This window comes from Pelophylax lessonae, assembly GCF_965119305.1.
Source record: "Pelophylax lessonae genome assembly, chromosome: 12".
Classification (NCBI taxonomy): Eukaryota; Metazoa; Chordata; class Amphibia; order Anura; family Ranidae; genus Pelophylax; species Pelophylax lessonae.
In genome coordinates this window covers 126,374,152-126,396,015 of record NC_138779.1, presented here as the reverse complement: position 1 = coordinate 126,396,015, position 21,864 = coordinate 126,374,152, and the positions used below count along the sequence as shown (strand labels likewise).

General features: G+C 41.6%; 1 protein-coding gene across 3 annotated transcripts in view; it reads right to left on the bottom strand.

Annotated features, from left to right (window-relative positions):
* The window catches only part of USP2 (ubiquitin specific peptidase 2), a 192,394-nt gene that overhangs the window by 24,352 nt on the left and 146,178 nt on the right, over positions 1-21,864 (bottom strand). For all 3 annotated transcript variants that reach the window (XM_082274547.1, XM_082274548.1, XM_082274549.1), the window contains 2 exons: positions 16,034-16,145; positions 6,120-6,230 (listed from right to left, as the gene is read on the bottom strand). In XM_082274547.1, the coding sequence (XP_082130673.1) occupies positions 6,120-6,230; positions 16,034-16,145 (223 nt within the window). The remainder of the gene's footprint in view (positions 1-6,119; positions 6,231-16,033; positions 16,146-21,864) is intronic.

The window sequence follows — 21,864 nt, the reverse complement described above, 5'->3', positions numbered from 1 at the left end:
ATGCGGAGGGTTCAAAGCTGTAATAGTTCTTACAGTTTCATAGTAAATCAAAACTAGGCCAATACCAAACCTCACATAGCATGCAATTTCCTAATGGATCAGCAATATTCATACTGTAATATTTTACATATAAGCACAAAAAAAATACACCACCGATTAAAGGATATTTCATGTATTTTTTAAATTTTAAGGCTAAAAAAAAAGCAAAAAAAAAAAAAAAAAAAAAGCATAAATTCACCAATGGCAGGCCCCCCCAATCTCTCATATCATTAATATCAGTGATGAAGCATTATAGTATTACAATGTATCGAGCAGTATTATAGTATTACAATGTATCCAGCAGTATAAACTATACCCTACTTAAAAAAACAGCATTCCTTTTATCGGTAGATGTCCCACACAGTCCGATCAGATTGAACTTACCACAGTTCAGTGAAAGCACTATTACCTAAAGCATTGTATTACATAATAAAAACAAAATCTTCTATTGTACAGTGTAAGTGAGGATTGCTCTGACCTCACTAGAGCTGAAAATAGAACTATAAAAATCTTTACAGAGATTTTAGATGACTAAGGCTCAATTTGCAAAGCTATAACCCATGTGTTTGCCGCAGTCATCATCACTTTTAAGCCACGTGACTTTTATATTCATCTCCAAGTGGTTCTCGTCGTTAACAGAAATGGTTGCTACAACAAATAACGATTGTTATAGCTCAGTGAATTCAGCCGTAGAATGCTAATAAAGATGATATGCTCTCTGAGTTCTTAGTACAAAACAAATGGGCATATCTACAGGAAAGTATTACAACTTTATGAAAGAAATTTTTTTTGCTTGTACTGTATTTAAAACAAAGCTATATAGTGGAATAAAGTCACTACATGATGTCTCACTTACAAGCAGACCTGGATGTACCGGTCCATTAAGCCTCCTTCACACGGGTTTACTATAGCGTATAACCATGCCAGGCCTGTGCAGTCACATTCATGTTAGTTGGGATGCAGCGACTGCATGGACACAGCTGCTGCTCCCAATTTGACAACCGTGAGACAGTGTGCATTGAGGGCCATGCAGTGGCTGTGTCCATGTAGCTGCTACATCCCAACTAACATGAAAGGGAATGCCTGCACAGGGATGCATTGAACACGTGTGCATCCCTGTGCTACACAGCCCTTGCATGGGGTCTACACTATAGAAGACCTGTGTGAAAGAGGTCTGTCAGAGGACAACAACATGGCAAATGAAGTTTAAAGTTGATAAATGTTACTTTTTTGCATTTGGAAGCTAAATGCATGGGTACAACATTCCATCTAGGGGAGTAAAACTTGGCGAATCAATGATGAAGTAGAATCTGTGTGTGAAAACCCACCAGTGTCCTTCACCCTCACTTCTTTCAATCCCCCCTTCCCTGACCTAAACTAGCTCACCCTCCCTCTCCCCAGATGTATACTGACCTTAATTTGAGGGCCAATTCTATGCAGCTCTGCATGCAGTTTCCCTCACCCCCCCCCCCCCCCCAATACATACCGGAGCCTGATCTTGATCCAGTGATGTGCATGAGAGCTGAGGCGATCTCTCACCTCATTGGCTTAGATACAGCAGTTGGAGCCATTGGCTGCTGTCAATCAGAGCCAATGATGAGGGATTTGGGGGTGGAAAAAGAGCAGGGTTCAGGAGCGAGCATGCACGAGTGCCCCCATAGCAAGTGGCTTGCTTTGGAGGCACCCGGCAGGGGTAGAAGCCAAGAGTGCTGGCAGGGGACCCCATAAGAAAAGGATCAGGGCTGCTCTTTGCAAACCCATTACACAGAGCAGGAAAATAACATATTTTTTTTTTTTTTTATAAAAATAACAAAGTTTTACACACACTGGAATGTCCTAATCAGTTTGAGAATAAGAACAGGACTTTAAACAAAAAGTCAAACACATTCCCTTGGATGCCAAATAATGAGTCTATAGAGGTGCAGATAAATTTGACATTTAATCAAGAGCACAGAGAATTTTCCGACCCCAAATTGTAATTTCCTTGTCTTAGGATCCTCAGCTGTGACCAGAATTTTTAAACTGTTTTTTTAAGCGTGCTAAACCAATGAAGAAAGAGAAATATAGTCAAAAGTAAACTAAAGAAGAAGCCTCAATTACATTATTTTAAAGTGTTCTATTCCCCAGAGAGTGCTGTTTATCAAAGCAGCCATCTCCTTGCTAGCTGGGTTGTCAGAGGGTTGTGTAGGGAAGAGGGTTCCTCTGTGGGACCGCACACCTAGCCTTAGATGGCACCTTGGGTGATCAGACAAAGCACTACAAGTACTACAGATTGTATGGTTGAATTTGACCAAAATGGTGCAGGACCCTTTTTTTGGTCCGCACTGGAATCGGATCGAATGGGTGTTCACACCCATGCATTCTGATTCCTGCACCATTTGACAGTCCACACTGATATTCAAACTGATCTGGGGGTGTCAATAACTTTCCATTGACACACGCAGCGGTTCCCATAGGGCAGTATGAACTGCCTGTGAGTCTTATGTGATGTGGGAACCGGTACTGGAATTACGCTGGTTCTCGCATTGCGCTAGTGTGAACCGGCATTTAGTTTTACTTTAACTCTTGTTCTGGGGACAACTGTAAATTTTTAGAATTTCCCGCATTGTCTTTCTTGGTCATCAGTACAAATAGAGGAATCTCTGTGCGAAGGGTGAGACAAATAAAAATTTGACAGGAAGGTTGAGTAAGAATATTGAGTACTAGGACATAATGTTTAAACTAAACATTTTGTTGCACTGTGGAAGGACTGATCTAGGTTAAAAAATATGTGATCATAAATATTTGTGTATTCAGCATATATACACTAGGACTTCTTGCTGTCCTAAGCTTATGCCCATTGGTGCAATAGGGGGAAGCATGTCCTGTACCATAAATTACATTCATGTTACCTGGTAACTATAGAATTATAGCTTATACAACATGTCCCACACACACACACACACACACACACACACACGTGTATTTAGAAAATAAAAGTTTTTTTTTTTATATATCTTGCTCGTGTTTCCTCAAGTTTCTTTAACGAGCTTGTGAAAGGGAATTTTTAGCATCATGTGACATATTATATAATATAAGAGACTGGTTGGGTATGTGCTCAGCAGATTGAAACAACATTGCAAACCTGCCATTACCACTTTCAATAATAATAAGTAGTAATTACAGTTACATAATCAGAAATAAATCAGCAGGTGATTTTAGTAGGCATCTACAATGACAAGCCTGGCAGAACTCCAGGTATTCAGTTCAGTTTGTACTCAAGCTAACTTTCTGTTGACACTAGACACAGCTCAGAGTTTCTGCCATCCAAGCTAAACCTTTGCAGGTAGTAAAAAAATAAAACAATTATCAAAAGCCGTGACTACTCAAAGCATAAACAATATTTAATTTTTACTCATTTACTATAGTACATTAGCACCGATTATTTTGCAAGGAACATGGATGGTATAAATGAAGCCAGCCCAAAGCCGATTTCAGTTTTAGGATTGTTGTTGACAAGCTTAGCCAGCTACCCTCATTAGCCTAAAGCAGGGGTCTCCAAACTTTCTAAACAAAGGGCCAGTTTATTGTCCTTCAGACTTCAGGGGGCCAGACTGTGGCCAGTGGGAGTAGGATTTTGACTGGTATCAGTGGGAGTAAACATCACCATACCATACCTGCAGGTTTTTGGTATAGACAATGCATATTTGGAAATATATATGGGGGGAAAAAAAAAATGTATGTATGTATGTATGTATGTATGTATGTATGTATGTATGTATGTATGTATGTATGTATGTATATATATACACCCAGTTGGAGACGGCTCCACCCAAGAGAGACAGGAGGTCTCTAGGAGTCAGAGGCTGCAGGTGGCAGCCAGAGCACATGTGTGTCTGTAAGAGACAGGTGATGGCCTAAGGACTAAGGCCAGAGTGAAGCTGCCAGCTTTGGGGAGTTCATGGTCTGGGGACCAGCGAAAAGAGCAGAGGCACAGCTACTGAGAAACTGAGTGAGAGCCAGGTGGGCTAGCATTTTTGGTTTACTATATATGGACTGTAGAAGAATCCCTGTGTGGGAAACTATGTGTTATGGACTTTCCTTATTCCTTTAATAAAAATGGGCTGCCATGAACTTAAACCAAAGTTCTGACTGACAGTGGATCACTGGAAAAAACGCATCTGCCACTGAGCTAACAGCCCCCATATTGCAATATATATATATATATATATATATATATATATATATATATATATATATATATATATATATATATATATATATATATATATATATATATATATATATATATATATATATATAAATATAAACAGTCAGCCTTAACCACTTGCCGACCGCCCACAGTATATTTACTGCGGCAGTCAGCCCCTCACAGGCAAAGTGACGTATATTTACGTCACTAGCCTGTGAGGCTCTGGGGAGCGAGCGCGCGCCACCGCCGGCGCGGTCACGGGCCCCCCCCCCCGCGCGTGTGACCGGCGGCCCCGAAGTCCGCCGCTCACTCTGCGATCGTCGGGGGAGAGGGAGAAAGGCAGGCGGCTAGTGTAAACAAGCTGCCTGTCATTCTCCCCTGTGTAGAAACACTGATCATACGGTTCTACTATGTAGGACCGTTGATCAGTGTAACTACAGCTCAAGCCACAGCCAATCACAGCTAGAATCACGCCCCTAGGGACACACACAACCCCTCCCTCTCAAATAAAGTTAACCCCTTCACTGCCAGTGTATTTTTACAGTAAGAGTGCATATATATAGCACTGATTACTGTAGAAATGTCACTGGTAACCCCAAAAGTGTCAAAAATGTTAGTCAAGGGTCCGATCTGTCCGCCCCAATGTCGCAGTACCGCAAAAAAAAAAAACGCAGATCGCCGCCATTACGCGTTTAAAAAAAACAACAAAAATGACAAAAATCTTTCCCTTTGTTAGTAAACGCAATAACTTTTGTGCAAACCAATCAAAATACGCTTTTTGCAATTTTTTTTCCCAAACATATGTAGCATAAAACAAATTGGCCGAAAATCCTAAAAAATTTTGATTTTTACTTTTTTTTTGGGGGGAATTTCATATAAAAAAAATGTGAAAAATATTGTTATTTTTGCAAAATTGACGCTCTTTTTTGGTTTATAGCGCGTGATCAAAAAAAAAAATCGCACAGGTGATCAAATACCATCAAAAGAAAGCTCTGTTTGTGGGAAAAAAAGGACGTCAAATTAGTTTAGGTACAGCGTCGCACGACCGCGCAATTGTCCGTTAAAGTCACGCAGTGCCGAATCGCAAAATACCCCCTGGTCTTTTAGCAGCCAAATCCTACGGGGCTTAAGTGGTTAAAGCTGTATGTTCAGTCAGGCTATTTAGTCACACAAAGCTCTGAGTAATTTGAATAGGAAAACCTTCAACATCAGTGGAATCTCACCTATATGCCACGTGAAGCATCCTTCAATGGATGTCTGTTTTTTGGCCTGACCTCATCAAACATTAATTTTGTACAGTCCCAGGTTTTTTGGGATCAGAAGGACAACTGTAAGAGAGTTCTTTGCTTTATTGTGGAAGGTATTTATACATGGCCATCAAGTGAAAGTATTATGGGATATACAGGATAAAATTTCTATTTTATCTGGATGTGCCAGAAATGTGCATTGTGTTTAGCTACCTTTACATTTACATTACATTAGGTTGTATCATAGATAGATCCTAATAGATCCTGGTTTTATGATGATTCATTATTTGTTTTTTTGTAATGTAATAGTGTCATGCAACATTTTTTTTGCATGTATGTATGTCCCTGTGTACAATATAGTACACAAATGTTAGTTTTCGACTGACAACCGCCTTAAGAATCTACAAACAAATCTACAAAAGCATTTTTGTTATTGAATATAGACTGTATCTGCATAATAATGTTTGTACACAGCCTTATACTATGTAGCACATTCGAAAAATGCTGGCAAAAACAGGTCCTTCTTTGGCTCCTAGAGTAGTAGATGACACTTGGCTGTGTATAGGATAGAAATTAGTGAAAATGCACATCCATCTATGTAATAATATTCATTTACATTGAAATATTGCCCATTTACTTACGGTAAATGGTCCAAGTCCTGAGTATTGGGCCTGGGTTTGACTGTCACCCTGTTGACTTCATTGTGCAGTCCATCTAGTAGAAACCTCAAAAATTCTTGTGCATCCTGTTGACTACAAAGAGAAAGAACTGTTTAGATTTCAGACTTATTTATTGCCAATACAATCATGAGAAACTGTATTATACCTAATAATGTTTGAAGAGTAGCTAAAGGGCTCAGATCTGAATGACATATTACATATACAAAAGCATCCCTCTAAGGGCAAGGAAACCAAAAATAATTTAAAGCGGAGTTCCACCCTAAAAACCTATCTTTGCATGTCCCGCTAGCTTAGATGAACCTGAAAAAGAATTGGATAATTAACACATTTTTTTTGTTTCACTTACCTTGTTTTTAAAGGAAAATATACTTACCTTCCTTCCTCTTCCTCCCTCTGCGGCCCCGGCCCACGAAGTCACTTCCTCCTTGCATTGACTCCTGGGAGATGAGGGTCATCGATCCCAGGAGTCAATGCGCCTGCACCGGAGTCACTCGTCACTTCCGGTTCATGCGTCATTCCCTGCTGAACAGCTTCTGGGCATGCGCAGAAGGTGTGCAGGGATGACACGCCTGCACCGGAAATGACGAGCAGGGCATTCTAGGACTCCGCCGTCACCAAGAGGACACGCTGGCAGCGGTGGACAAGACATTTTCAGGGTAAGTATTTCTTCTTACAGGTAAGTGAAACAGGGGACAGTTCAGAGGCTATCGTTGCTTAAATGCACTAGCCCCGACTGTCCCGAGGGTATTTTTAGCTTAAGTCTAACTGTTTCATGATCTCTGCAAAATTCAAGTACTCCAAGGTTTACTTCATTAGGGCTATATTAGAACCAGTATTGAAAGCTCCTCATAGAGTACCAACATGACAACAGCTGCTGAGCAGCAATGGAGCTCCAATGATGAAGAATGAGGTTGCCCCTGAAATGGATTGGCTGTCATAGGACCAAGACTGAAAATGATCTTGGACTCTCATCTGGTTTTGGTCTGATGCGCCTTTCTAGATTTCAATGGTTTGTGCAATACAAAATCCAGGGGTTCTGGCTTTCCCCTACTCTACTGTGCAAATCCATCAGCCAATCCAAAACCTTTAGCAAACTGACAGATTTGCATTCAGAGTGCCAAACACTAACACAAAACTTTGCTGCATAACTAATTATGAGGCATAGCCTGTATATGGCTGGCGCTGTGTAATTACTCACTATAAATAGAAACCTGTAAAACCTTAACTGATGTTATAGAGGAAGGTGCATTAAAGCTGAACTGTGGTTACCTTTTAAAAAGCTAAAAAGCTAAAAAAATTGCATGCAATCTTTTTATTTTTTAACCTAAATATGCTATCCCTATTGTAATTTCTTTAAAGCCTAAGTTTAATCAAAGAAAAAATTAAAATTCAGCACAAGCCACATTGTTTACAGTCAGAAGGATGTACGCCTTGTGCGTCTGTCTCCTCTGTTAGCAGAAATCCTTCTCCATCGAACTCCCCACCCACCCCTGCAGCCATAATCTTCAAGTGGGGTGGGGATTAATGGAACAAAATTAAGAGTGCCCAACTATGCCTGCCCTATCCTTCCAACTCCTCCAGTCATAGAGGCCGGTACTACAGCTTCTATGAATGAAACACCATTTATAAATGGAAGTGCCAACGAATAAATGAAAGGTCCACCCCCTCCCTTTGTAGATTAGAGCAGAGTTTCTCAACCTCTTTTCAGTCAAGTCACCCTGTAAAAATGATGGACCGTCTAAAGGCACCCTTTAAAAATTATGGACAGTCTTGGGTCACCCCATTCTAAAACATAAGAACTATTCTATTAGTTTTGTATAACCGCAACATACACACAAGTAGGACACACAGTGTTTATTCTTCCATAGTAAATACACTTGTGAGAACTGGTTCTGACTAGTATTCCTACGTTTCCCTTCTCCCTGAATTTTTCTCCATCACTCAGCTAAGGTGCCTTCAAGAAGTTTGTAAAGGTGTCCAATGAAAACCTGTGGCTTTGTGTAACTAAAAAGGCAGCTTTATCCACAAGTCGGCTTGTATACAATTTTGGGGTTCAATTTTTAGGCATTTTGCCAAAGCACCCCTGAAGAAACCTCAGGGCACCCTGGTTGAAAGGCTGGATTAGAGGGCAAAGAATACATAGAAAAACACTGTGCTTGTGAACTTTGAAAATTAATTTTTTCACAACATGTATAGATACATGTGTTTTCTGGGCACAGGTCTACTTTAGGGGTATACTCACATTAACCTTTACACCCTGCCCCAGGGATGCAACTGAATGTTAGAGGAAATCCCCCAAAGTGAGGGTAATTCCCCTTCTGGACAACTGTCCTCCACAAGAGTCCCTATTGGAAGATTTCCACTTAAATTTCGAAATGGGTACAATGCTAATGTTTTTTAGTTTTTTCTTCACTCGTAATCATGGACAATGATCACTAGTACAAATAAAATAGGTGAATGTTCCTAATGGGGGCGCAGACACTGAAACCATAATAGTTATAAAAACCAGCAGCACTGAATCCCCAATAGCATGTTAAAATCAATTTATTACAACAAAAAACATAGCACACTTACCTAGGGGAGTCCAGGTCCAACATTTTTTAGCTTTGTGGTTAAAGTGGTTGTAAACCCTGAAGGTTTTTACCTTTATATGTTCTATGCATGACTCCCCAACACTTACCTGAGCCTACTCAAGCAATGTGCACAAGAGTGGCTGCTCTCCCGGCTCTCTGCCTCCTTATTAGCTGAAAAACAGCAGCGGGAGCCATTGTCAATCACAGCCAGTGAGGAGAAAGTGGTGGGCGGGGTTGAGTGACGTTCGGTGTGTCTTATGGACAGACAGAGCAGGACCCAGGAGCGAGCACGCAAGAGTGTCGCCAAAGCAAGTCAACTGCTATGAAGGCACTTGGCAGGGGGGGGAGGAGCCCAAAACACTGGCGGGGGACCAAAGAAGATGAAGATCAGAGCTGCTCTGTGCAAAATCACTGCACAGAGCAGGTAAGTATAACATGTTTATTAAAAAAAAAAAAAAAAAGGCTTTAGTATCACTTTGAGCCACTGTGTCCTAACAAACCTGCTTTATACATCTCTAGTGAAAAAAAACGTTATCCAAGAGTTGGCACCAAAAATGACTTCCATACTTTATACATGTAAAAACTCTTGTAATGTTGGTACTATATAAGAAAAAAATGGAAAAAAAAAAAAAAGCAGTGACCAGGATATATATATATATATATATATATATATTATATATACATATACATACACATACACACACACACACACATCTATCCAAATACATATATAGTACACGCTTCTATGGGGCAATTCACTAAGAGATAAATACCAAATGAATTTGTGGTAAAATAACTCCTATGGTATTTATCTCAAAAGAAGTCAATTTACTAACTAAAAACATGCGTTATTTACCGAATGCGTTCAATATTTATCACTTAAATTTTAACTTTCTTTGGGTGGTGTTTTTTTTTTTTTTTTTTACATGCTAACACTGCACCAGAGGAAGATAGTCCTATAAATAAACACACTGAAATATTATGAAACCGTGAAAGTCCTAGTGCGCTTTCATTCACAGAACCACTTCCTTCTGGTAAAATGTTACAATTTATTTTCATTCCTGAGCTCAGGGTAGAACATTTCCAAACCGATACATTGTATACTTTTACTTTACTGGACAGTGCAGAGTTCCTTTCATTGCTATTTTGTACATTGATAATATGCGGACTGCCTACTGCCAGGTGATAAGTAGCAAATAGGCGCATTCTTCAATGAATTGGTTTTAAAGTGTTACTGAACTCACAACAGTAAAATCAGTGTGTATATGCAGAAAAGCATGCTCGTTATACTCACTGTGGAACCTAAGGGGTTAATCATCTGCATTGTGTAAAAAGGCTGTTTGATCCTGTATGCACAGATCCTCCTTTTCATGCATTGTCCCCATAACATGTCTGGATAAGACAGTTACTGGAGTCAGGCTGCACATGCACAGTTTGGTGTGTATTGCTAGAGTTTTTTATTTTTTTTCTTGGGAGGGTACATGTGATCAGCACAGGGCCAATTAGCACTTTCCAGGCAGAGGGTCAGGGGTCCTGAATCCTGATAGGACAGCCAGTGCAGTATGAAAACTCCTCCTACAAGCTTTAACCAGACACTGATAGAAGTCACAAGACTGCTATATATTGCATAAAAGGTATTTAGCAGTTTAAATTTACTAAAATAATTGCATTTCCATGTTTTGTGTACTGTGAAGGACCAGATATAGTGAATGCAGGGTCCTGGGTTTAGTAACACTTTAAGGCTGAGTTCACACTGGTGCGATGCGGGAACCACAGCAATTCCTGTGATGTTTCCACATTGCATCTGAATTGTAGGCAGTTCCCGCTGCACTCTGGGAACCACTGTGGGTGTCAAAATAGAGTTAATGACACCTCCAAATCGGTTTGCAGAATGCAGTGCGATCGAATTCCAATGCAGACCAAAAAAAGGGTCCTGCATCATTTTGGTGTAAATGTTATGTGATTTCAGCCATACAAACTGGATGAATTTGCATCGCACAGACATGGGCACAGGAAAGTGTACGAATTGCATGCGATGTCTGCAATTCTTTTTATATCTATACACAAATGTTTCGCCTTTCGTTTCTACTTTAAACTGAATGGGTGGTTTTAAAAAGGTAATTATTTACAAACACTTTAATGATTTACATCATTGTTTGCGGTATTTTCCACATTCAATATTTTACTTTGACGAATCGACTCTTTATTATTTATTAAAAATTAGTCCTGCAGATCCTTTAGTGAATTGACCCCTATGTGCACCCCCTAAAAAAAAAAAAAAAAAAAATCACGGGGGGTTTGTTTGGGCGCGCGCATGCACGCAGGTGGCCCGGATGGTCGCCATTTAGAGCTGCTCCGCACAACCGGGACGGTATTTGGAGTCTCCCAGCGGCACATGTTAGGGAACGGCCGCGTCTCTTAAGTTCCAATAAAAGCACACCTGTTACCTGATACCCGGAGCCATGGGTCCCTCTGAGAGGAATAAGTCCCAGCAGGCGAAGGATACGAAGCCCCAGTGGCGCACAGCAGCCAAGATGGCGCTTAGCCCACCGAAGGGTGAAACCAAGAGGCTCTCCCTGTCTGGCTCTGAGGGCTCTCGTGACAGCTTTCAGCAGTTTCCCTCAGCTCTGCGCCCTTCCGAAGAAACTGACACTTCCAGGCTGGATAAGATATGGGGCACTGTGAGAGGAGTTCACTACAGTGGCAAAGAGATTGTCAGCTGATTTCTGTCAACTTTATTCATCTCCAAAAACCATATATCTCACCTGGACCTCGCCTCTTTTCCAAATGAAACAGTCCTGCCATCTTTAAAACCTGCACACCGGGATGCTCTAGGTGCTGTCATTACAGAAAGAGAAGTGCGACATGTGAGAAGATCTTGAACCCCACAAACGCCCAGGCCCGGACGGATTCACGGCCCTTTTCTACTATCGGATGTAGTGGCTCCTTACCTTACACAAAACCATGTTACAGGCCTCTATTGTAATGCTCCCCAATCTGGACCAAAGACACCCAAACCTGGGCCAACTTCCGCTCAATTTCACTCCTTAAGGTGGATATAAAAATCTTAGCCAAAGTACTTGCCATCCGAATAAATCAAGTCTTGCACCGTTTGATCCATAAAGATCAGGTGGGCTTTGTGCCCCTTAGGCAAGCTGCAGAAAATGTTCGTCACACGCTCCTCCTCACCCACAAGGCACACTGTCGAGCTAACCAACTAATGCTGCTTTCCCTAGACATCCAGAAAACATTCGACACCCTATCCTGGACCTATCTAAAAGTGGCCCAGACCCATAGAGGTGTATGCGACCCTTTTCTACAATGAATAGGTGCTCTGTATAGTGATCCCTCAGCTACTGTGAAATACATGGGAAATGCTTCGCCCTCCTTCCCTATATCCTGGGGCACTTGCCAGGGATGCCTCCTTCTCCACTTTCTCCCGCCTGAGCCCTGACATCAAAGGCATTGAATTGGCCGGTGTACAATGTTCCCATGCTTCCCATGTTCGCCGATGACATTTTGATGTACATTACATCTCCAAATATCCCGCTCCCCAATTTAGTATCTGTTGGATAGCATCTCCTCCCTTTCAGGCCATTATGTAAATCAGGCTAAGTCCTGTGCATTGAACGTTTCTCTGACGGATGACGCTCTCCAAACGGCACAAGACAATTTCTCCTTCCTATGGTCTGATTCTATCCCCTACCTTGGGATTACGCTTACCCCAACATACTCAGCTCTGTTGAGTGCTAACTATCCCCCTCTTATTAAAGCACTAACTCGTCTGCTGGAGTCCTGGAACAAAACCCACATTTCTTGGCTGGGCCAGATACATGCAATAAAGATGACCCTTCCGCCTGTTCTGGTCTCTCTGCATGTCCTGTGGTCCTTGCAATGTCTCCTCTTTACATTTTATCTGGGGCCCAGCCAAACCAAGGCTAATCAGATATTTACTCTATCAGCCCAAGACCCAGGGAGGGTTGGGGATTACCACAAGGCAGCCCAGATAGCTCCTCTTGTCCAAATGCCTGCAGGAAAGGCCGCACCCCTTTGGACCTTTATTGATGTAGTAGACACAGTGGAGTGTCACAGGGAACATTTCCCTGGTTCCCTTCACAACTCCGTCCTAAACCTCTAAACCCTGTCTTGTCCCACACCCTTGCTGTATGGGATTCTATAAAATATTTAGCTCAAATAATATCAGAACACCTCCCTCGTCTAGAGATATTTAACTGTCCTTTATTTCCCCCTGGTTTGGAGAGTCCTCTGAGTTATCAGTGGTGGTGTAGTAAGGGTTTAACGACAGTTCAGTCTTTTTTATCCTCCAGAAGCATAGTCACCATTCAGCACCTCAAAGATACATATGATATTCCAGACTGAGAATTTTAATTATCTCCAAATCCGTCATCTGCTGGAATCCCTGACAAAAAAACCATGATTAGTCTATGATCGCGACGGCATTTGAAACAAGATGCCGGACGTCACCCACAACCCAAGCCCTTATCTCATTATTATATTTTTCCATACTAAACAATTCTAACTCGTGTATCCCATCTTATTGCTCCAACTGGGAAAGGGACCTTAGTGCCAGAGACATGGAAAAAAAATCTGAGAGACGTTGTTCTGTTCCTCCCTCAATAATATAGCTCTGGAAAACTCCTTAGAAGTTCTGTCTCGTGGTATTTTACTCCAGCTAGAATTGCAAAATGCCTCCCTTCTTACCCCTTTACATGCTTTATGGGAGGGTTAGACCTAGGTGATATGAAGCATATATGGTGGACATTCCCTAATGTTAAATGTCTTTGGATAAGGGTCTAAACATGGTCAATTCGGTGTTGCATATAAATCTACAAAAAAGATCTCCGGGAGGCACTTTTACACAAACCAATAGATGGCGCTACCAAACAGAAGCGCACTCTAGTGACCCATAGATTTTCAGCCACAAAGCAGACGATTGCAAAAGTGAGGAAGACGCCAATTTGCAACTTCGACGAGGTAAAAAGTCGGGTACTTTGTTGAATGAGAAACTCCCCCTTCCTCTTCTACCTTTTCTCCTTAACCCCCCCCTTTTTTTTTTGTGCCCTTCAGCAGGAGCAGTACCCTGTTATTTTAGTCTTGGGGAAGATTGTACTGTTCCTGCTAGCTCACAAGCCCTACCCAAAAGCTCTTTTTCTAGAAAGAAGGTACATCGCATCTCCAGGCAGGGCCCTGACAATTGATTATCCAACGACATAAAAGCTTGGGACCAATGGTCCTTCATTTCTAGATCATTGTTTAATGCTACGTATCGACGGAGAGAAACTCTGTACTTGTTCCATTTTTTTTTCACATAGTTTTCTTGGTTATGCAAAGGTCTATTGTTCTTGTAACTTCCAAAACTAACAACATTCAAATGAAAGCCAACTCATTAATCTTTTAGAGAGGTGGATTGTCTTGCCCCCATCCGGACACAGTTAGCTCCCAATAGGGGTATCTGAATGTTCCAGGGGCACGGCCGACATCACTAGTATGTTAGAGAGCTCCTCATACGTTTTACTGTTCGGTTTTACTTTTCCTGTATTGTTCGCATTGACTATGGTAATTCATGCACCAATGTACTGATCCCTTTATTGACAGAAAATGGGTGGTGTCCTATCTGGATGATTTTTTTTTTTTTTTTTTTTAATTTGAAAATCTTTAATAAAAACTTGGTAAAAGAAAAAAAAAAAAAATCACAACTTGAAACTGAATACTAGTTTGAAAATGGTAAGCTGTTTCCATAAAATGACCAAATAGATATCTCATGAGAACGTCAGTCAGTAAGACAGCTCGCAGTATGGAGCAATAAAATCTCATAGTTGATCCACATGTAATTTGATGATTATGTTGGATAGTAATTATAGAGATTTAAAACAAAATGTATGTACCACCTAAAAGGCAGGGCTGACACCATTTCATAAAGTACTTGTGCAACAAAAGATTACAGTTCAGAAGTTTGTAGCTGATTGATTACTAGTATTTAACATGAAACAATTTTGTACGTAACATTTAAAGTCCAACTCCAGCCGTGTGTAGCCTTTAGTAGAGTGGGGAACAGTTACAATTTAGGTCAGGTTTTATTTCATGCTTTTATGTTTGTGACCCCCATAGGGCCCTGTTTACATTGGCATTAAAAACTGGCATTGGCCTTGCCGGGCTTCAAAAATGAAGCTACGCGTGGAGTTTGGAAGGAATTGAAACATCTCCACTCCTTCCATTCAAGTCCAATGTAATGTGCTGGGGTGTGTTTTTAAAGCACCTATAAAACATGTCAAACAAGCATTGGGCATTTGAGGAGTGTTTTAACACGTTAAAAAAAACTTTAGCCAAAAATGCTCAACGCACACTAACGCCAAAGGCCTGATTGTTCAGCATCAGTATTTTCGGTTCCTGTAAGGACAGTAAAAGAGAGGCCCGGAGTAAAGGAGAGAAGAGACATGGACGGAGGGCCGTCATGACAGGGGTTAAAGGGGTTTGGGAGAAGGAGTTTTTAGCCCAGTACTATAGTAAATATAAGTGTTGGGACTTTTAATTGGTGTTTTGGCCAGGAAGGGGTGGAGCTACAGGGAGAGGTCAAGCTAGGGGCCTCAGGAAGTCTTCAGTCGGAGGAAAGCTGCATTGGAGAATATTTGGTAGGGTAGGGACCCGTCTGAGGTACGGCTCCCAGTTGTTGGTATGTTGGTACCTGCGACTGGTTGTCTCCGAGCCGGTGCTGTGGCGGCTAGAGGCCTAATTAAGTCAGACGCAGGTACCTCCTTCTTTGATGCCTACCGGGACCTTGAGGCTCCAGTAAAAAACAGGGTTTAACGTGTTATTTACCTGTTATGTATACAGTTTGTTAATAAAAGGCTGCTATGGCCATTTAACTCCAACCTGTGGTCATGTGGTTATTTATAATGGAGGAGGAGAGTAATGGTCAGAGCAGAATGGAGACAAATCATCTTCAATCCCCTAGTCAAGAAATGAAGAGGGAAGGTGGTCATCACCAGAGCAGGGAGGCAAAGACAGCGATGAAGATATTGTTAGAAGTTCTAACCTTTTTCTCCTCTGAAGAAACAAGGTTTTGTCTGCGTCCCTGTTGGAAAGATCTCTAATCACTTCCTGTCCTGAAAAGAAGTGAGGGGAAATCTCTCCATAGGGGACACAGATTGCAATAAAAACCTGTCAGGCGCTGCAAGTGTTCGCCACTCTATCCCAAAAAAAATAAAATGAGTTGGGCTTTAAATACCACTACAAAACATTGATTTGTGGTCATGGATCTGGTTATATTGATGAATCTCTTACTTGTATCCCATAAAACGCGGTGCATATCTCTGTATCTGACTTTTGAATTCCATGGGGCTCACAACCTCATTGACTGAACTTGTCCACATTGCTTGAAGCAGACGGGCCAATTCTAGGAAAGATAGTAAAGAAGGAGAAAGTGATCAGTTGCAAAGTGCTGTAGGAAAGAGAAGGATGTTATTGCTGATTTTTCATTTCACAGGAAGTGACAGGAATGCTGCATTTCAAATGGTGTATTCTGTCATTGTAGGAAATGCTCTTTGCCTGAAAGAAAAGAAAACCTATGCAGCCACCACAAGGATAGATAAGCTGCAATATATTATTTTTTTTTTTTTTTTGGGTATTGATACTGAAGGCCGATTTTAGGCAACCTCATCAGGGTAACAAAGCATCCGTAACATAGGGCGTCCTGAAAGAGAAAATCTCTTATACTCACCCTCTCCGATGGTCTGGGTTTCTTACCACCAATCCATTTGAATGTTGCAACCTTCATCAGTCTCTTCAGGATTCTATACTTCCAGGAGTGTCAAGTGCCTGTGCCAACTAGCACATGCTATGGTTTCATCCTCCCACAGGATTTAGCGGTACATATAGGGTCAGAGAATGGAACCACAGCAAGTGCTGGTTGGCACAGGCACCTGACACTCCTGGAAGTGTTGAATCCAAAAGAGACTGATGAAAGTTGCAACATTCAAATGGATAGGTGGTAAGAAACCCAGACCATTGGAGAGATGGAACCATGATAAGCGAAGGGGGACACAGGCATTTGACAATCCCAGAATTGTTAAATGCCAAAGACACTAATGGAGGCTGGATTGCTGGAATAGAGCAGAAGATGGAAAATGTGGCCACCTGAGTGGTGAATGCAAGAGCTCTTCATTTACAGGACACATTTTTTGGAACTCCCATCAACAAGTAGAAAAATGTAATTAGTCAACTGCGCATTCTTTAAATAAAATCTAGTACATTCATTTCACTTTGAATTGTTTCAGAGTGCTTCCAGAGTAGCCCTGGGGTGTACAGTAAGGCCTCTTTCACAAGGGCGACGGTAAAAACAGGCAACTGGAAGAGCACCACCCATCAAACTCGGCCATTCAAGTCATGGAGCCACCCTGCAATTGCGAGCCAAATGCTTGCCTTATGGTTGAGGCACATTAGGCCCGTTATAAATTGCGGTTTGGCAAAAAGAAAACAAAACAAAACAGAGGCTATCAGGATGCAGCAGGATCTCCTTTTATATGCGTGACAGTGGTGCTGCTTAGAAGCACCATTGTAGATCGCTTTTCAGAGCATGGACTAAAGTGAACCTAGCCTTACATTAACTTGGTTCACATATGTGTGATGTGGAAGTGCATCTGCACTGCCATGCATTTTTTATCCCTTTCTATGGCGGGCGATTTCACGCACAGGTATTAGCAGGGTGCATTGAGGTGTTATTGGGAATTGATGGCACCATCATGCACCTGCAAAAGGGATCCACTTTTTTGTGCACTGTGGGAGGCTCCAAAAGATCTTCTGTTTATCAAGTTGAGTATTTCACAATTCCTGTAGTTTTGGTCTAGGGGGAAGTAAAATCAACCCCCACCCCAGGGAAGTGTTGCCTATGATGTCACATAGGAGGAAAACATCCTATCGAACCCCTCTAAAAGTTTAATACTCAGATTGAAATATTCAATATTATTAGCTGCAAGAAAATCATGAAGTCCTTTTTAAAATCCCATTGTTAAATTGTGCTTACTTGATAAAACTCCTACCTAAACTGAAAATTCTTCCTCCTATTGACATGTTATGGCCCCTGGTCCTTTTACAGTCCTTGGGATAAAAGGTTATTTTTCCAGATCTTTAAACTACCCCTGAAAACATTTTTTATTTTAAAGCTCAACCTACCCAATTCCTAAATTGTTCATTGTAAATGAGATAGTCCATCCCTTATTACTTAACTGCCCATATTTGAACACTCTTTAGCACGTTTTATCTCCCTTTTTATGCAAGCAAAGACTTTGTTTGCTTATACAACTTCTACTTGACAATGAGAAGTGCTGCTAATTGTTAACCAGCAGCAAGTAAGACAATGCAGGGCCCATTGACAACAGGGCAATCAGATGTGGTGCGTTTAAAGCGGGGTATGTCACGTGTTAACATGCGTCAAATTAAAAGTGGAGCTCCACCCAAAAGGGGAAGCTCCGCTTGTTTACACCCCCCTCCACATTTGCCATTTTTTTGGGGGGGGGGGGGGGTACCTGGTTTTGACAGGTGCCCACCCCACTTCCGGCTCAGATCCCCGTGGCCAACTGAGCTGGAAGTTCAGCGCCCCTTCTTCCCCAGCAGTCTTCTGGGACACATCACAGGTCCCAGAAGACTAAGTGACTATTCACAAGGCACAGCGCGACTCACGCATGCACAGTAGGAGACAGGCTGTGCAGCTTTTACCTCCTGTATCTCTTGCTAGAGATGCCAGTGTCTGCACCCAAAGCGGACTGAAGAATCAGCATAGGTTATGACATTGAGGGATCCCTGGACAGGTAGATGTCCTTATTTTAAAAGTCAGCAGCTACACGTATTTGTAGCTGTTAATGTTTGACTTAGCTCTTCAATCTCTTGAATGCAAATATGTGCTGGGGGGCCACATATTTGTGTGAATTGCTGTGTATACACCTGTGCTGAGAGCACGCTCCCAGCACAGTTACTGTCCCCAAACCAAAAGCTTCTGATCATTCCTTGCGATCGGGAGTTTTCGGACCACGTGACCACCATGAAAGCTAATCACAGCGGTCACGTGGTCTTAACCTGAACCCCGCCGCCGGCGCTATGAAGTTAAAAGCGGCCCATTCATTTAAATGGGCTATAAATGCACCACAACTGATTTAAAATTGTTCCTGCTGCATTTTTTTTAACACAATGCATTGTTGTATGTGCCATAGTTGTATAGTAATTTGGTTGAAAAAAAAAAGACAAGTCCATCTAGTTCAACCAACATAAAAAAAAAAACAACTATACACACAAAATAGAAAACCGCCATGCATACAATCAAAAACCCACAGTTGATCCAGAGGAAGGCAAAAGAAAACCCAATAAAGCATAATGTAATTTGCTCCAGAAGGGGGAAAAAAATTCTTCCTGATCCCCCAAGAGGCAATTGGATATTCCCTGGATCCACTTTACCTATAAATGTTAGTACCCAGTTATATTATGTACATTTTGGAAATAATCCAGGCCTTTTTAAAACTATCTACTGAGCTGAACAGAACCAGCTCTTGAGGGAATCCATTTCATATTTTCACAGCTCTTACTGTGAAGAAAACCTTCTGTATGTAAAGATTAAATCTCTTTTCCTCCAGATGTAAAGAGTGTCCCCTGGTCCTCTGTGATGACATTAAGGGGAATAACTCCACACAGAGCTCACTATATGGACCACTTATGCATTCATACATGATGATCATATCCCCCCTTAATCTCCTCTTCTCAAGAGAATAAATTCAGTTCCTCTGATCTATCCACATAGCTGAGCCCCTCCATGCCTCTTATCAGTTTGGTTGCCCTTCTTTGTACTTTCTCCAGTTCCCCAACATCCTTGTTGTGAACTGGTGCCTGAAATTGGACTGCATATTCCAGATGAGATCTTACTAATGATTTGTACTGGGGCAAATTATATCTCTCGCTCTCTGGAGTCTCTACCAATCTTAACACAAGAGAGGATTTTTCTTGCTTTGGAAACCCCAACTTGGCATTGCATGCTATTATTAAGCTTATGATCTACCAAAACCCCCAGATCCTTCTCCACCATTGATTCCCCAGTATTACTTCCCCTAGTATGTATGATACATGCATAACTTTACATTTATCAACATTAAACCTCATTTGCCACATAGTTGCCCAATTAAACAGTGCATTGCTTGTAAATTGGAGCCATCCTGTAAAGAAGTTATTCCACTTGGTGTCATCTGCAAATACTGAAATGGTACTTTTAATCCCAGACCCTATATCATTTATAAATATATTAAAAAGTAAGGGTCCTAACACTGAACCTTGAGGTACACCACTAACAACCGTGGACCATTCAGAGTATGAATCATTAACCACCATGTTACTGTCCAATATATTACTGTTGCATTGTGGGGGTAAATTGTGGTGCCATTAAAAAATTAAGGGTACTGCAGTGCAGCAATGCGTGTAACAAGTGTTTTCACAATACAATGGTGTGAATAGGCCTGTAATGTTTACAGAACACATACAGTATGTATCACAATATATGGAAATCCTATGTTTTGAATATAGTCTGCATTAGATTGATCAATAATTAGCAGTTTCAGGGCCTACTTCATTGGATTGAATGTGCTGTAGACCCTCATACTACATACTGTAGCTCTTAATATATCGGAAAGGAGCTGGTATGAAGATTGGACAATCAGACGTACATGTGTAGCCACCTTTAGGACAACTGATGTGTGGCCAGTTTTAGGTTTAATTCTCACTAAACTTGCACACCATGTCCTGCAGTTTACATTGAGATATGTTGGACTGAGTCTTGATGTTGGTTACAATGTATTTTTTTTCCTTACTATGCATTCTAAGCATTTTTTTTATGTTGTTTCTTAGGATTTCCTTCCCCTTTTGTCACCAATCGTTCTAAGAAATCTTAGGAACATATTAACACTGTAGTAGTTTAAGTGGTGCTTCCTGTGTTTCTTATGCGAAGGTCACAGCTGCCCTCCCATGTGCAGACATGCAAGTGCAGTCTATATGGTTGATTTACGAAAGGCAAATAGATTGTGCACTTTTCCTCATGAAATGTAATGTGGTACTTGTAAAGAACACCCAATCGGGTGCAAGGAAAAGCATTTTTGCTTGCCAATGATGGGATGATGGAAATCAGCAGAGCTTTACCACATTTATTAAGCTCTGGGGAAAATGAGTGCAACTGCACTTGCAATGAGCGCAGTCTATTTGTCTTTAGTAAATCCCCCCCACTGTGCTTAGTTGGGTATAATATAATACAATATCGATTCTAATAAGCAATAATTCTGAAATGCTGAAGAAGGCTGCAACTTTGTGCAACTAATACTGTGAATCTTACAGGGTACACAGGGATCATCAAATATTGACTGCAAGGGCCAAAAATACACAGTAGTGTGAATGCATTGCTATGTTTTGTAATTCGTTATGCTCCCAATGACTTGAAAAGACTTTAAAGTGGAGCTCCACCCAAAAGAGGAAGCTCAGCTGCCTCCTCCAGCCCTTCACTGCCACATTTGGCACCTTTTGGGGAGGGGGAGCAAGTATCTGATTTTGACGGGTACCCGCTCCCGCAGCGGCGAACCCAGCTGGAAGTTTGGCCCTCGCTCCCTCCTTCTCCCCTGCAGCCAGCCCATGCACAGAGCGCAGCGCGATTTGCGCATGTGCAGTAGGGAACCAGCTGTGAAGATGTAGGGCTTCACTGCCAGTTTCCCTTAGTGGAGATGGCAGCACCCAATAGCCAATTGAAAAATCAGCTCAGGTGATGACACTGCTGGATTGCTGAACAGGTACAGTATTTATAGCTGTTGACTTTAAAATTTTTTCTGAAGGAGCCTGGAGCTCCTCTTTAAAAATTCTGGAAAGTACAGGTGGCTCCAGAGAAGTATTTTTTACATGGACTTCAAGTTTACCTAATGTGATTGTCTATTCTTCCCTAGCCTTTGCAGAGCCCCTTGGGTATTTAGGACATACTGCTTGACGCTTGCTGTTTTATTCACCTTGATCATTCTTATATCTGCTAAACAGAGGAGACCCATGGACCAGTAGGTGTAGATGGCACAGTGCATGGACCATTCATACCTGCAGGAGACTGCAGG